Source organism: Gekko japonicus, unplaced genomic scaffold, assembly GCF_001447785.1.
Source record: "Gekko japonicus isolate JY-2015 unplaced genomic scaffold, Gekko_japonicus_V1.1 scaffold2857, whole genome shotgun sequence".
NCBI classification, from domain to species: domain Eukaryota; kingdom Metazoa; phylum Chordata; class Lepidosauria; order Squamata; family Gekkonidae; genus Gekko; species Gekko japonicus.
Window position 1 is genome coordinate 52,217 of NW_015163692.1, and position 13,151 is coordinate 65,367.

The 13,151-nt window shown below is 55.6% G+C and overlaps 2 protein-coding genes across 2 annotated transcripts in view; one reads left to right on the forward strand and one right to left on the reverse strand.

The window, feature by feature from the left end:
• Nucleotides 1–2,708: 2,708 nt before the first annotated feature.
• Nucleotides 2,709–7,083, reverse strand: LOC107107491 (mamu class II histocompatibility antigen, DR alpha chain-like). Its single transcript, XM_015407798.1, has 4 exons — nucleotides 6,829–7,083; nucleotides 4,786–5,064; nucleotides 3,617–3,767; nucleotides 2,709–2,901 (listed from the first exon to the last, which is right to left on the reverse strand). Exons 1-4 carry the CDS (start codon nucleotides 7,076–7,078, stop codon nucleotides 2,898–2,900), a joined length of 684 nt encoding a protein of 227 aa, XP_015263284.1. The 5' UTR covers nucleotides 7,079–7,083; the 3' UTR covers nucleotides 2,709–2,897.
• Nucleotides 7,084–10,353: 3,270 nt separating this feature from the next.
• Nucleotides 10,354–13,151, forward strand: part of LOC107107483 (H-2 class II histocompatibility antigen, E-S beta chain-like) — a 17,085-nt gene continuing 14,287 nt past the window's right edge. Inside the window, exons 1-2 of the mRNA XM_015407790.1 lie at nucleotides 10,354–10,528; nucleotides 12,279–12,599. Of these exons, the coding sequence (XP_015263276.1) occupies nucleotides 10,354–10,528; nucleotides 12,279–12,599 (496 nt within the window). The remainder of the gene's footprint in view (nucleotides 10,529–12,278; nucleotides 12,600–13,151) is intronic.

Genomic DNA, 13,151 nt, shown 5'->3' on the forward strand with positions numbered 1-13,151 from the left:
GTGGGTGGGTGGGGACTCCAGGCCCCAACTGGAAGGTGGCAACCGTAAGACAAACAGAGAGGGCGTGTGGCTGCCTTTGAGGCTGTTTTGCGCAGTCCCCGGACGGCCCCCCTCTCCAGAGGAAGCGTCTCTCCCCGCCTGCAGGACGGACGGGCGGCTCGGAGTCGAGCCTAAAACGACAAAGGGACGCTTAGCCCAGAAACGGCAGCTCTGCTACCCGGCAACTGATGACTCGACTCCTCTCGGAGCCGGTGATTGGCCGGAAAAGCTCGAAATCTGTCTCAAGGAAAGTCCCGGCCCAAGCCCCAAGCCAAACCCTCCTCGGGTGACAAGCCGGCCCTGGGGAGTCCCTGGCCCGCTTCCACCCGCCGCGGGGGTGGGGGGAGGGTGGCTGCAAGGCACGGCCAACGTCACACAGCGGCCTCCTCTGCAAGGTGCTTTGGCGCCTCCTGCAAATGCCAGCTCCCCCCCCCCTCACCAGGTCTCCTTTTTCTCCCGGGCGCCGGAACCCCTGGCACAGTGCCTAGATCCAGACGGGTCGCAGCCGTGTTAGTCTGTCTGCAGCTGCAGAAAAGAGCCAGAGTCCAGAAGGACGAGAGCAGGCGGATGACAGTCAGTGTTCCTTCCAAGCTGAGTCAGTGTGTGAGCCCACGCTCCCTCTAAGCTGTGGAGTCTTGTGAGCAAAAGTTCTACTTTCTGAGCTGCTGGCATGAAAGTCGTGAGCCAGTGATTGGGCTGCTGCATCAGTTAGTTTGCTCCAGGAGCCCTCCTTCCTGAGCGGAGGCAAAAAAATGTGTGAGCCAGTGGCTAAAAAAAATGAGCTGGCTCACACTAACTCAGCTTAGAGGGAACACTGGTGTGCACTAGCTCACGGGTTTTCAGCCTCCAGCTCACACATTTTTGTCTCCGCTCAGGAAGGATGGCAGCTCCAGAGCAAACTAATTGATGTAGTAGCCAAATTACTCACTCACGGCTTTAATGCCCGTGGCTCACAAAGTGGAACTTTTGCTCACAAAACTCCACAGCTTAGAGGGAGTCTGGTGGCATCTTTGTGGCCCCTCCTGCATTTTTGATTTTCCACCACCCAGGCTGTAGCGCGAAGCAATAAGACTCAGGAGCCTCCAGACAACACAAAGGTCCCGTTTATTCCTTTTCCAGAAAAGTAATAATGTAGAAAAGCTGGGGAGGGCTTTTGCTCAGAGCATGTTTATGGAGCAAAATAATCCCCCCCCCTCCCCAGCCCTGAATCAAGGGTCATGGAAGAGCCCGACGTGAGTGCCACTTGGAGGAGGGGGAGGATCTACTCTAAAGCAGGGGTCATTTAGTAGAAAAAGGGGTGCAGGAGCTCATTAGCATAACTCATTAGCATAACTCATTTGCATATGCCACACCCCCTGACATCACCGGAAGTGTGTCAGAAGGCAACACCCACCGCTCAGGCTCCACTGGACTGTTTTGGATTGCTAGCTATGGGGAGGGGGGATGTGCAGATCTGCCCTGGCAGAGGAGGGAGAGCTTGTACCTGCTTGTACCTAAATAAAACTTGGTTTTAAAGGTGCCACTGGACTGTTTTGGGCCGGGGGCCAGGGGGGAGAGGCTCTGCAGCTCACCTGGAAGCTTCTTGCTCTGACTGAGGGCTGCTGGGAGCAGGGGGTGGGACTTGTTGCATGTGCCTGCCCCCTGGGCTCTTTACTGCCGGAGCTCCGCTCCTGTGCGCTCCTGCAGGAAATGACCCCTGCTCTAAAGGAGCTTTGGCTTCCTGCTGCAGTCAGCGGAAGAGTTCTTTCCCAGGCCCAGGCTCAATATTATGGGATGGAGGCTGCAGGGTTCAGGGTGAGAACCAAATCTGCGGAGGAAGGTCTTCTGATAGGTTCACTGCCCGTCCACACACCTGGGTGGATCGCGTCATGTCCACTCCCTCCCTGACAGTGACTCTCCAGGGCTGCTTCCTTTTCCACAGGCCCCCCTCCTATGTCATTAACAGCAGCGAACCTGAGCAGATGGCCAAGAAAAGACTCACTTGCATGACTTCTGCCCGTCAGGCTGCTGTTAAAAGTCACAGGAGAGAAGCCCCAAAGGAGGCCCCGGTCAGCTCTCCTGACTCACTAACAGACTCCTGACAATGAGACTGAAGACATCAAAATAGTGTAATGCCCAGAGCCTCAACAGGCTCTCTCCGGATCCCTGACACGGAGGAAATCACATGGCCGACATAGTCTACTCAGCAGTCCTGGTGGGCTCTTCTTAGAGAATCTCTGGAGCCAGAAGTGGGCTGTGAGAACCCCTCCCCGCTCGACAAACACATAGAAAGTGGGATAAGACAGGCAGCATCTCACGGCAAATCACCAACTGCACGCCCAGATTGGAGGGTTTCAAGGAGTTCCCTCTGTTGGGATTCTTTTTGAGTAAATCAGCGATTAAGAGACTGAGTCCATGGTGTGTTTTAAAATAGAAAAGTTTACTATAAACCTAATATGGGGAAAAGGTACACAGGATATGAAAATAACAAAGAGCTAGAATGCCTACATCCTTACAGTTACAGGTAAAACGCAGGAATGGAATCCCCTTCTTCAGTCAGAACAAAGACAGGGAGGAGAAGCCAATATGCTAAATACTTGACACATGGGTTTCCAATCAGACTAGCAAATTAGCTCCAAAGTTCCCGGACATTCCATTGTCTAAACAGATTGGTTACAGACAAACATGTGACTTAACAAACATCATTAACCCTGTAAATACTGAAGTGTTTTGACTTGTAACACCCAACACCCTCTCTAGGGAAGAGACCCTGGAGCATCTGGAATGGAAACGACTGGGGACACGGAAGGAGCAGCGAAGGATGCGGGTCGGGAAAGAGGCAGACGCAGATCTTGATATGAAGGGACATCTGCCCTCGATTACCTGGAGGAAGAAGAAGAAGAGGAGGAGGAGATGGGATTTATACCCCGCCCTTCACTACCCAAAAGTGTCTCAGAGCGGTTTACAAACGCCTTCCCCTTGGCGTAAGCTTCGTGGGGGCGGCGGGGCATGAGCCCCCGCCAAAATTTTCAGGAAGGTGCTCAGCCTCCCCCGAGAGCCACCCTTGCTCCTAGCAAAGCAATGCCTCTGGCCCAGCCCCCCCCCCGGGAAATTGGAAAGTCTACACCCTCCCCACAACAGATACCCTGGGAGGGAGGTGGGGCTGAGAGAGCTCTTTCCAGAACTGTCCTTGAGAGAACAGCTCTGACAGAACTATGGCTTGCCCAAGGTCATCCAGTAGCTGCATGTGGAGGAGTGGGGAACCAAACCCGGTTCTCCCAGATTAGAGTCCGCGCACTTAACCACAACACCAAACTGGAATGGGGAAAAGGACAGGGCATATGTGAGAATACGCCCGGAACACCTCAGACCCCCAGACCCCCCCCCTCCTGAACTCTTCAGGCATGACTTTGCAACTCTTCCCCTTCTCCTCCCGGTAAGACAACACAGAGACCCTCTTGTCTGCTCCTCCCTTGCCTGGTCATTCCCTTCTTCTGGCACACCCCTCAGTCACAAGGAGATGTCTCCCCCCCCAGACTTGTCAGCATGAGCTGCCCCCCCCCCATCTTTGGGCCTGGCAGCTGCAGGCGGGACTCACATGGGCCTCCGGCGGACGTTGGCCTCGTTGTTCCGCCGGCCCTTTATGAAGAAGACGGTGCCCACGATGATGCCCACGACGCCCACGACCAGGCCCAGACCACACACCACGCTCTCCGCCGTCTCTGGGAGGGGCTCGGCCATGTTGGGATCTGAGAGAGGAAGGTGAGTTAGCACAAGCAGAGACTTGGTCCAGCGCCTCCCCTGCGATTCCTGCCCCCTGGATTCTGCATCCTCCGGGGGCATCGCTAAACACTGTGTCGTCCCCCCCCCCCCCCCCCCCACAACCCCCCCCCGAAACCTTCGGTCCCAGCACCGACCCCGACAGGACTGGCCCCTTTGAGAAATGCTGGTTCCACCGGCCTCAAGAAGCACAGCCGGGGCGGCAGGAGTCTCTGGGTGTTGGGTATTACAAGTTAAAATTACACTCAGTATATCTGGGGTTAAATGTTTGTTTGTGTTGCTCACAGGAAATCACATGTTTCCCATGTAACCAATGTTAGTTTAGAACTACAAGCCCGGGACAATCCTCCCTGATCTAGGAGTTTCATTGGAAGTAAAGTGTCAAGGTGTTTTAGCATTTTATGGCTCCGCTTCCCATCTTTGTTTGCTGTTCTCAAGGAGAAAGAAAAAGAAGCCATAATTGCTCTCTTCTAGCCTTGTCTTTAGTAGTGTAAAGATGTAGGGAATTTAGCTCCGTTGTTATTTTCATCCCAGTTACCCTTCCCTATGCTAGAATGTAGTAAAAACTTTCTGTTTTAAACACACATGGACTCTGAGTCTGAATTATTTTACTCTGGCACTGCTAAGCTATTTTATCTCTGCTAAAAACCCATTTTTTAAAACCCAACACTGGGGCTAGCCCCCCCCTTGCCTAAAATCTCCCACAGAAAAAAGCCAAGGATCCCAGGTTGGACTCTTCCGCCTTCAAGAGGAGGTGCTCGTGGCATCCCTGGATGATTCTGTGGACTGAATGATGTGTGCATTGCCTCCCCTGGAGAGTCCTACACTGGAGGGCTGGTCCCTTAAGAGGATTGTCCTTGTCTGCGGCACCTGATCCCTGTTTCAGACATGGGGGTCACCAGGCGAGGGTGCCGTGGTCTACTACTGAGGACCCCCCCTCCCAGGCGTGCACTGGCCCTGAGTCCCCCTCCCGGCCCCGATGCTTACTCCACTCCTTGGTGAGGGGCTGGGCCAGGCCCCAGTGCTCCACCCGGCAGTAGTAGATGTCCTCGGCGTTGGGAACAAAGGTCAGGTAGGAGAACTTGCGGAAGGAGTGGTCCTTGTTGGGGTAGAAGTCGGTCTCCTCCGTGTCCTTCACCTCCTGCCCATTCTTCACCCAGGTCAGGCTGATCACAGGGGGCAGGAAGCCGTCAGCCAGGCATACGAGCACGTTGGGCTCCCCCAGCTCCACCGGCTTCTCCGGGTACAGCGTCACCTTCGGGGGGACTACGAGGGAGGGGGGGAGACAGAGGAGAGGTTCTGGTGCAGGTCTGAGTCCGAGATCGAAGGTCTCCCTTCCCAGCTCCCCCAGGGTCCCAGAATGGGGTCTCCACTCCCTAAAATGGGGAAGAGGCCCCCACTCTACGGCTGAACATTGAAGGTCTGTGTCAGTGTGAGGAGGGGGTGACCGTTTGGACCTTCCTGGCACAGGATAAGCTCTGGAGACCCACCAGCCCTGCACCAAGAGGGGCAACAGGGGAAGAAGAAGAAAAAGAAGAAGAGGAGGAGGAGGAGGAGATTGGATGTATACCCCGCCCTTCTCTACCCAAGGGAGTCGCAGAGCAGCTTACAAACTCCTTTCCCTTCCCCTCCCCACAAGAGACACCCTGTGAGGCAGGTGGGGCTGAGAAAGCTCTGAGAGAAACTGCTCTTTTTCAAGAACAGCTGTGCCACAGTTTGTGACTGACCCAAAGTCACACCAGCAGCTGCAAGTGGAGGAGCTGGGAATCAAACCCAGTTCTCCCAGATTAGAGTCCGCGCACTTAGCCACTACACCAAACTGGCTCTCGATCCTGGGGAGGATCTCTCAGGAGGATGAGAAGGGGGAAGGGGACTGGGGTGGGGGGTTCCTGGCATTGTGATCCTTTGGGACAGTGGGGAGGGGAAATGGGGGGCACCGTCATTGGACAGTAGGCAGAGCGGAGAACCTGCCCTGTTTAAGCTGTGAGGTGACCCTGACTGTTGACAGCCGGTGTGACGTAATGGTGAAAGTGTCAGACTGGGACCTGAGAGACCCAGGTTCGAATCCTCACTCTGCCAGGGAAGCCGACTGGGTGACCTTGAATAACAATCAGTCTCAGCCCAACCTCCTGTGTGGCAGGCCCGTAGCCAGGACTTTATGGTTTGTGAGGGCAAATGTCTTTCTGGTGGGGCTGAAGTCCTCATTGCAAAAAGAGAAGCCAGAATTCCAAGGATAATGACTCAGCCACTCGTCTCTCTCTGAGTCTTCTCAAGCTGTTTATTCTACGTAGGCTAGCAATCAATCACCCGTAGCCTATTAAGCATTTAGCCAAAAGAAAGCTGTTACCAGGACAGATCTCTAAATTGCAAGTTATCAACTGCTTTAGATGACAGTTCTCAGCTGCTGCAAGTTAATCGCTTCTGCCCGTCTAGGCAACAATTCTGAGAACAAGCCGGCAGGTGGGGGTGATGACTTCTATAGACAAGAAAGCCAACGCTTAGGCAGAAAAACTGTCTGAAAGGAGAGCAGTTTCTTGACACAGAGGTAAAACATATTCTAGAGGTCACCTACTCCAACCCCCTTGCTCAGGGCAAGAATTAATCAACTACAGCACCCCACTCTGCTTAAAGGAGTGCAGACCTTTTTAAAGTGTTTTTAAATGATTGGGGGGGGGGCTCTTGTGGGGGCCCCTCCCCCAAACCCCACCGTAGCTATGAGCCTGTTGTGTGGAGACAACGGAGGAAGCCACTTTGGCTGCCTGGGGGTATAAATGGATTAAATAAGCTCTTTGGACCCTCTGGATGAGTCCCAGGAGAGTATCCCACTTGAGGCCAGTTGCGTAGAAGCAGCGTCTGGTTGGGAGCGCATTGAAGACTGGGCCGAAACCAGGATTTTCTCGACACCCAGAAACAAGTGGCCCTTTCTCAGCCTGAGGCCGCAGAGGGCAGAGGGGCAGGTGCCAGACCGGGGTGGGTGTGAGGGGGCGTCTGAGGCTCCTGCCCCAGTGGGATTGAGGGGTCCCACAGTACCGTTCTCGACGGGGGTGTTGTTGGAGCGGCGCATGAGGATCTCGAGGTTGGAGCGGAGGACGGCGATGTTGCGCAGGGCGCTCTCGGCTGGGTAGGTGGAGAGGTCCCGGAAGCGGGGCAGCCGCCAGACGATGTCCTTGAGCTCCAGGTCCACGTGGAAGAGCTCGTCGGCGTTGATGTTGTAGGAGTACTCGCCGGGCCCCTTCTCCGAGGTCAGGCTCCGCTGCACGAAGGCCACCTGGGAGATCATGTCCTCCCCTGAGAGAAGGAGGGTGATGATGAAGAAGAAGAGATTTATCCCCCGCCCTTCACTCGGAGTCTCAGAGCCGCTTACCATCTCCTTTCCCTTCCCCTCCCCACAACGGACACCTTGGGAGGCAGGTGGGGCTGAGAGAGCTCCTTCGAGGACTCCTCTTTCCCGCCACCCAAGAAAATGTATTAATTTTATAAAGATTGTAACAAAAAGAAAAGCTTTACTATACATAGATTTCTTCACCCAAAGTGTAACTCACAAAGACTCGCATATATCATTGTGTTTTCAATAATACATAGTAAACTGCATTGTTTCAACCATATAACATTATTTTGTACTTCGCTTCCGTAATAGTTTCCCGATCGAATTTGTCAAAAGTTATTTTCTCTAATACGGGATACAATTTGATTAAAGGATTATAGATCTCACATTCATTTTGATCATTGGTGTTATATATATAGAAATTGCTGAGGGGGAGGGCGACAAAATTCCTGGGGCCCAAAGTCACCTTGAGGCCTTGAGCTGGGGCCCTCTGGCAGCCAACACAGTAGAGTCGAGCAGTGTTCCCTCTAAGCTGAGCTAGTGTGAGCTAGCTCAGAGTTTTTTAGCCTCCGGCTTACACATTTTTGTCTCAGGAAGGATGTGGCTCCGGAGCAAACTAATTTATGCAGCCGCCAAATCACTCGCTCACAACTTTAATACCAGCAGCTCCCAAAGTAATATTTTTGCTCACAAGATTCCACAGCTTAGTGGGAGCATTGGAGCTGAGTTTTCCCAGAATGCCTCTGCTCTCCTCCTCCTCTCTCTCTCCCTGTCCCAACACATACATAGGGGGAGGTACTGGGGGGCTTGCTCAGCTTCCTCCGTCTGCACACTTCCTGCGCAGAAGCTTTCGTGTGCACGGGCCCTTCTTCAGATACACTGAAACAGAACTTCCTCAGCCATCGCATATAGGAAGGAGGGGGAGGGTTTAGTTGCCACGAAGGGCCAGTTAGAGTCAGGGCTGAGACAGAAACTACCAGTCCATACATATTACCAGTCCATACAATTACCAGTCCATACATATAGGTGGAGGGTCTACGGACTGGTAATTTCCGTTTTTGTTTTTGTCTCTGTCTTGACTCTGATTGGCTCGTCCTGGCAACTACCCCCCTTTTCCTATGATAGTTGAGGAAGTTCCTCTTCACTGAATCTGAAGAAGTGTGCCCAGAAGAAGACTTTGTTGGTCTCAAAGGTGCCACTCTGGACTCAAACTTTGTTCTGCTGCTTCCGGCCAACGGGGCTACCCCGTCTGAGCGCCTCTAAGGCCCACACTGTTGTCAGCAGGAACTCTACCTCGTGAGGGGAGGGGGAAAGCCAGTAGCATTAGAGTTGTGAGCAAGTCTACATTTGACTATTGCGCACATTCGTTTTTTAGGTTATTTCTAGAACAGTGTAAAAATCTCAGAATGAATTCTTTTAAACTATATTTGTATCTATATCTTAAGAATAATGTAAACATTATAAATGATAACAGAATCAAGTCAGATTTCGTTACACAAAACAGTGTTCTTGACAGGGGTAGACCAGACCTCCGGAGAACAGGTCTGTCCTCCCCTTTCCACTACATTGGTAGGCCTGGCCTCCAGAGAACAGGTCTACCCACCCCTTTCCACTACATTGGTAGGCCTGGCCTCCGGAGAACAGGTCTACCCACCCCTTTCCACTACATTGGTAGGCCTGGCCTCCGGAGAACTGGTCTACTCACCCCTTCCCACTACATTGGTAGGCCTGGCCTTTGGAGAACAGGTCTACCCACCCCTTTCCACTACATTGGTAGGCCTGGCCTCCGGAGAACAGGTCTACCCACCCCTTTCCACTACATTGGTAGGCCTGGCCTCCGGAGAACAGGTCTACCCACCCCTTTCCACTACATTGGTAGGCCTGGCCTCCGGAGAACAGGTCTACCCACCCCTTTCCACTACATTGGTAGGCCTGGCCTTGGACTGTCGCCCTGCACTGACCCTTAGAAAACATTTCAGCACCTGTGGGGGGGGGACTCTTGCAGTCTACTTTGGGGGTTTCTTTAGTGAAATATGACAACCAGCATTACAGGTCAAACATAACAGAGGTGGAACAAGCACTGTCAGAACCCCGCCTAACCCAACAAACAGGAAGCTGCTTTAATCTTATCAACCTGCCCAAACCACTTATTCATATCCCACTTTCCCCTGTGGACTCAAGGCAGCTTACAAATCATATGGAAAAGCACAATAGCGGTGTGCTCCATTATAGCCTATGGGGGGCATTATAGTCAAAGGCTATAATGAAGAATCCATCTGGGGATATCTGGGGGGGGGTGTTTTCTGAGGTAGAGGCACCAAATTTGCAGCACAGCTGCTGGAGCCTCACCTCAACTTCCCCCCCAAGTTTCAAATAAAGTGGTCCACGGGGTCCAATTCTATGGGCCCCAGAAGGAGATGCCCCCATCCTCCATTATTTCCCATGGACAGATCCTGGCTCCTACCAGAGAAAGAGGAGGGTGAGGAAGATGGCTATCCTTTCCCCCTGGGGTAAAGGAAAAGGATCATCGTGTCCACACACACCCTTTCCAGCCATCAATGGGGCAGCCTCCCCCCCTCAGTGAAACGCTTCCTTAGCCCCAAGAAGGAGCTTTGGGCAAGCTCTCTCATCAGTGGGAACTTGCACCGGGGGCTCAGGTCCACCGTCCGAGACAGAGGTAGAGAGAGACTCTCGTCTCTCCCCACCCCGCGCGGCAGTCAAAGGGCTTGGGAGGGGGAGCCCAGATGGGGCCAGGGGGGAACCCGCAGGGGGAGGGGGCTGCAGCTGGCAGGGCTGGGCGGCCCCCCTCCCCCCTTAGCATTCGCCAGCCAGGCCTTTTGATTCTCCTTGCTTTGAACCCCTGGACGGACAGACAAGCAGGCAGACGGAGCTCGGTTCCTGGGAGTAAACCAAGAGTGGGCTTTCTTTCCCTTCCCTCCGCGGGCGCAGAGGAAGGACTCTCTCCAGCCTGCAGAGAACTTTTCTCTCGGAAGCCGATTCCGCGCTCCGACTTCTCCCCCCAGAGAGAGACCTCCCCCCCCCCCAAGTAAACCCAGTCCTTCCAGCCCTCCTGCCGATCCATTCCTCCCTCCAACTCCGTCCCCTGCCCCATTGCTGCCCCGCTGCCCACACCCCACAGGTCCCTGGGCGGCGGGGTGGGGATCTCACCTGCTACTAGGCGGCCCCCCAGGAGGGGCAGCAGCACCGACAGGTACCTCGCCAGGCCCCCCATGCCTGCTGCCAGCGCCGAGGAGGGAGGTGTGTCCACTGCGGAGCGAGGGCCGGTCAGCAATGGGGGCAGCGACGGGGCAGAGGCGCCGGATCGAGCCCGGGGAAGGGTGGAAGAGGGCGGGGGCGGGGCTGCCAATGAGAAAAAGTCCCTGGTGCTGACCCGGCTGTTGCCGGGTAGAAGAGCCCTGAAACGCAGCCCGAGCGGCAGATAGACGGAGAGGAGAGGATCAGCCCTGCAGGGTCTCCCACGACGGTCCCAGCCGAGGGTTCTCGACGGCTGCCTTCCCCTTGCTTTAAGCACTGCTTCCAGACGGCCCTTCCACGTGCTCCGTCTAAGAACGTAAGAAGAGGGTCAGACCAGGAATGGTCCGTCTGGTCCAGCGTCCCCTCAATGGACAGCCAGTTCTTCCGGAGGGGGGTCAAAAAGGCAGGGCACGGAGGCCGAGGCCTTCCCCTGAGGTTGCCTCCTGGCTCTGGGATTCAGAGGTTGACTGCCCCTGAAGGTGGAGGTTCCCCTCAGTCACCAGCAATGTTCCCTCTAAGCTGTGGAGTCTTGTGAGCAAAAATTGTACTTTGTGAGCTACTGGCATGAAAGTTGTGAGCGTGCGATCTGGCTGCTGCATGAATTAGTTTGCTCTGGAGCCCTCCTCCCTGAGCTCAGACAAAAATGTGTGAGCCGGAGGCTCAAAAACTGTGAGCTGGCTCACACTCACTCAGCTGAGAGGGAACACTGGTCACCAGGGCTGGTAGCCACCAGCGACTGATCCAGGAATCTCACTAACCCCCTGGCAACCACTACATCTTCTGGCAGCGAATCCTACCTTGGAACCACTCTCTGCATAAAGAAGTATTTCTAATCCCTCGAGGCCCGGGGGCTGGGCAGGAGACGGGGAGGGGGGCAGGATCGCCCCCTTTGCCCCGGGCAGTGGGGGCAGGAGGAAGAGGAGGCTGCCTGTGGGAAAGGGGGGGCCAGGAGCCTCCCTGAGGTCTGCCTTGGGGCTGGACGGCCAGCATTCGGCCAGCCTCCGCTCCCTGGCCTACTCCCCACTTGGGTTCGTCTGGGTGCAAAGCAACGCTCCCTCTAAGCTGTGGAGTCTTGTGAGCAAGAATTCTACTTTGCGAGCTCCTCCTGGCATTAAAGTTGTGAGCCAGCGATTTGGCGACTGCATCACTCAGTTTGCTCTGGAGCCCTCCTTCCTGAGCGAAGACAAAAATGTGTGAGCCGGAGGCTCAAAAACTGTGAGCTGGCTCACACTCACTCAGCTTAGAGGGAACACTGGTGCAAAGTACACAAACGGAGCCCAACCAAGCGACAGAAGGGAGGAGCGCGTCCTTCCTGGGAGCGCCTCTCTCTGCCCCTGCTTTCCCACCCCCTCTTATGGGAGGCAGACAGACAGTCTCCAAGGGCGGGCCCAGAGCGTGGCCTCCCTGGCCTGGCCGCCTCCATTTGGCCCCCGGGTGCTCTGTAGCCAGAGAGAGGCCTGCCTCTCGCAGGAAAAGCCTCCGTTTCCTCCTCCTCCTCCTCCTCTGGAGGGCACAAAAAGAGCCCCACGGGAGGTGAGGGGGGACAGAAAAGGGGGCTCCCGGGAGACCGTGGGGCAGAAAGGCCAAGGGTGGGCCAGCCCTGAAACCCCGCCCTCCCCAGGCTCCGTTCCCGAAATCTCCAGGTATTTCCCAACCCAAATCTGGCAACCCTCCCCCCCCCAAAAAAAACAAACAGAGAGAAAGACGTTCGTTCTCCCCAAGGCCTGCTAAATACACCCCGATCTGTCCGCTTGGAGACAGCAGAGGAGATTGGGGGGGGGGCACTTTGGGGGCAACTGGCCAGGGAGAAAGGAGAGGGGAGACCCTGGGAGGGAGCTCTTCACTCCCCCCCCCCGCCCCGTCCTCCCGCTCCCGGCCTTCTCTTTGTACCGCCGGCCAGAAAAACCCATCTCCCGCAAGAGCAGCCGCGGCCTATCCGTCTACCCGGAGACTGATGACGCTCCGCCAGGCGGAATTCTCATTGGTCGTCTTTGGGGCAGTGGCCCGACCCGTCCCCCTCCGCAGAACTTCAGAGGCAAAACTCCCCCCCCCCAGCCCAACGCAGTGAACAAAGTTTCCCCCGGGAGCTGGATGGGGGTTTTCCGTGGTGGGGCAGCCATGGGGTCTGGCCTGATCCTGCCCGGGACTCTGGCGCTGATGATGGCGCTTCTGGGTCCCTCCACGGTCCACGGAAGGGGAGGACGGATGGAGCCTCCACCTGGTAAGCGGAGCTCCTGGAAGGGGGGGAGGGGGAGATGGTGAAAGATTGGGAGGGGCGAGGGGGGGCCTTGGAGACTCATTTCCGTTATTATAATTTTGATTTATTTTATTTATATCCTGCGTCTCTTCCCGGGGGGGGGGGGGTCCCCCCCCAGCGGGGCGGCTTCCAGGGTGGTTCTGTGCCCACTCGCTGCTTTTCCACCTATTCAAACCCTGCAGAGGAAACCAGGAAAGATCGTCCCCTCGGGGCTGGAGGGGGTCAGAGGCGAGGCGAGTCTCCCGTTTGTCTCGCCCCCCCCCCAGTCCTTGTTAAGGTGAAAATTCCCTGAGCGGTGGGCGGGGGGGGGGCGTCCCGGAGGATCTCTCCCTGTCCCTCTCCAGGCCAGGCGAGGCGGATGCCAAAATGGAAACCAACCGACCAGACCAGACCGATTAAAAGGTCCCTCTGGATGAGGGGCAGAGTGGGGGGGCACCTTCAGCTCCACCAGCCTGTCTCAAGCCTCGATGCCCAGCACCTGGCCAACCTGTCTGCTGGGGGCTCTTGTGCCCGCGT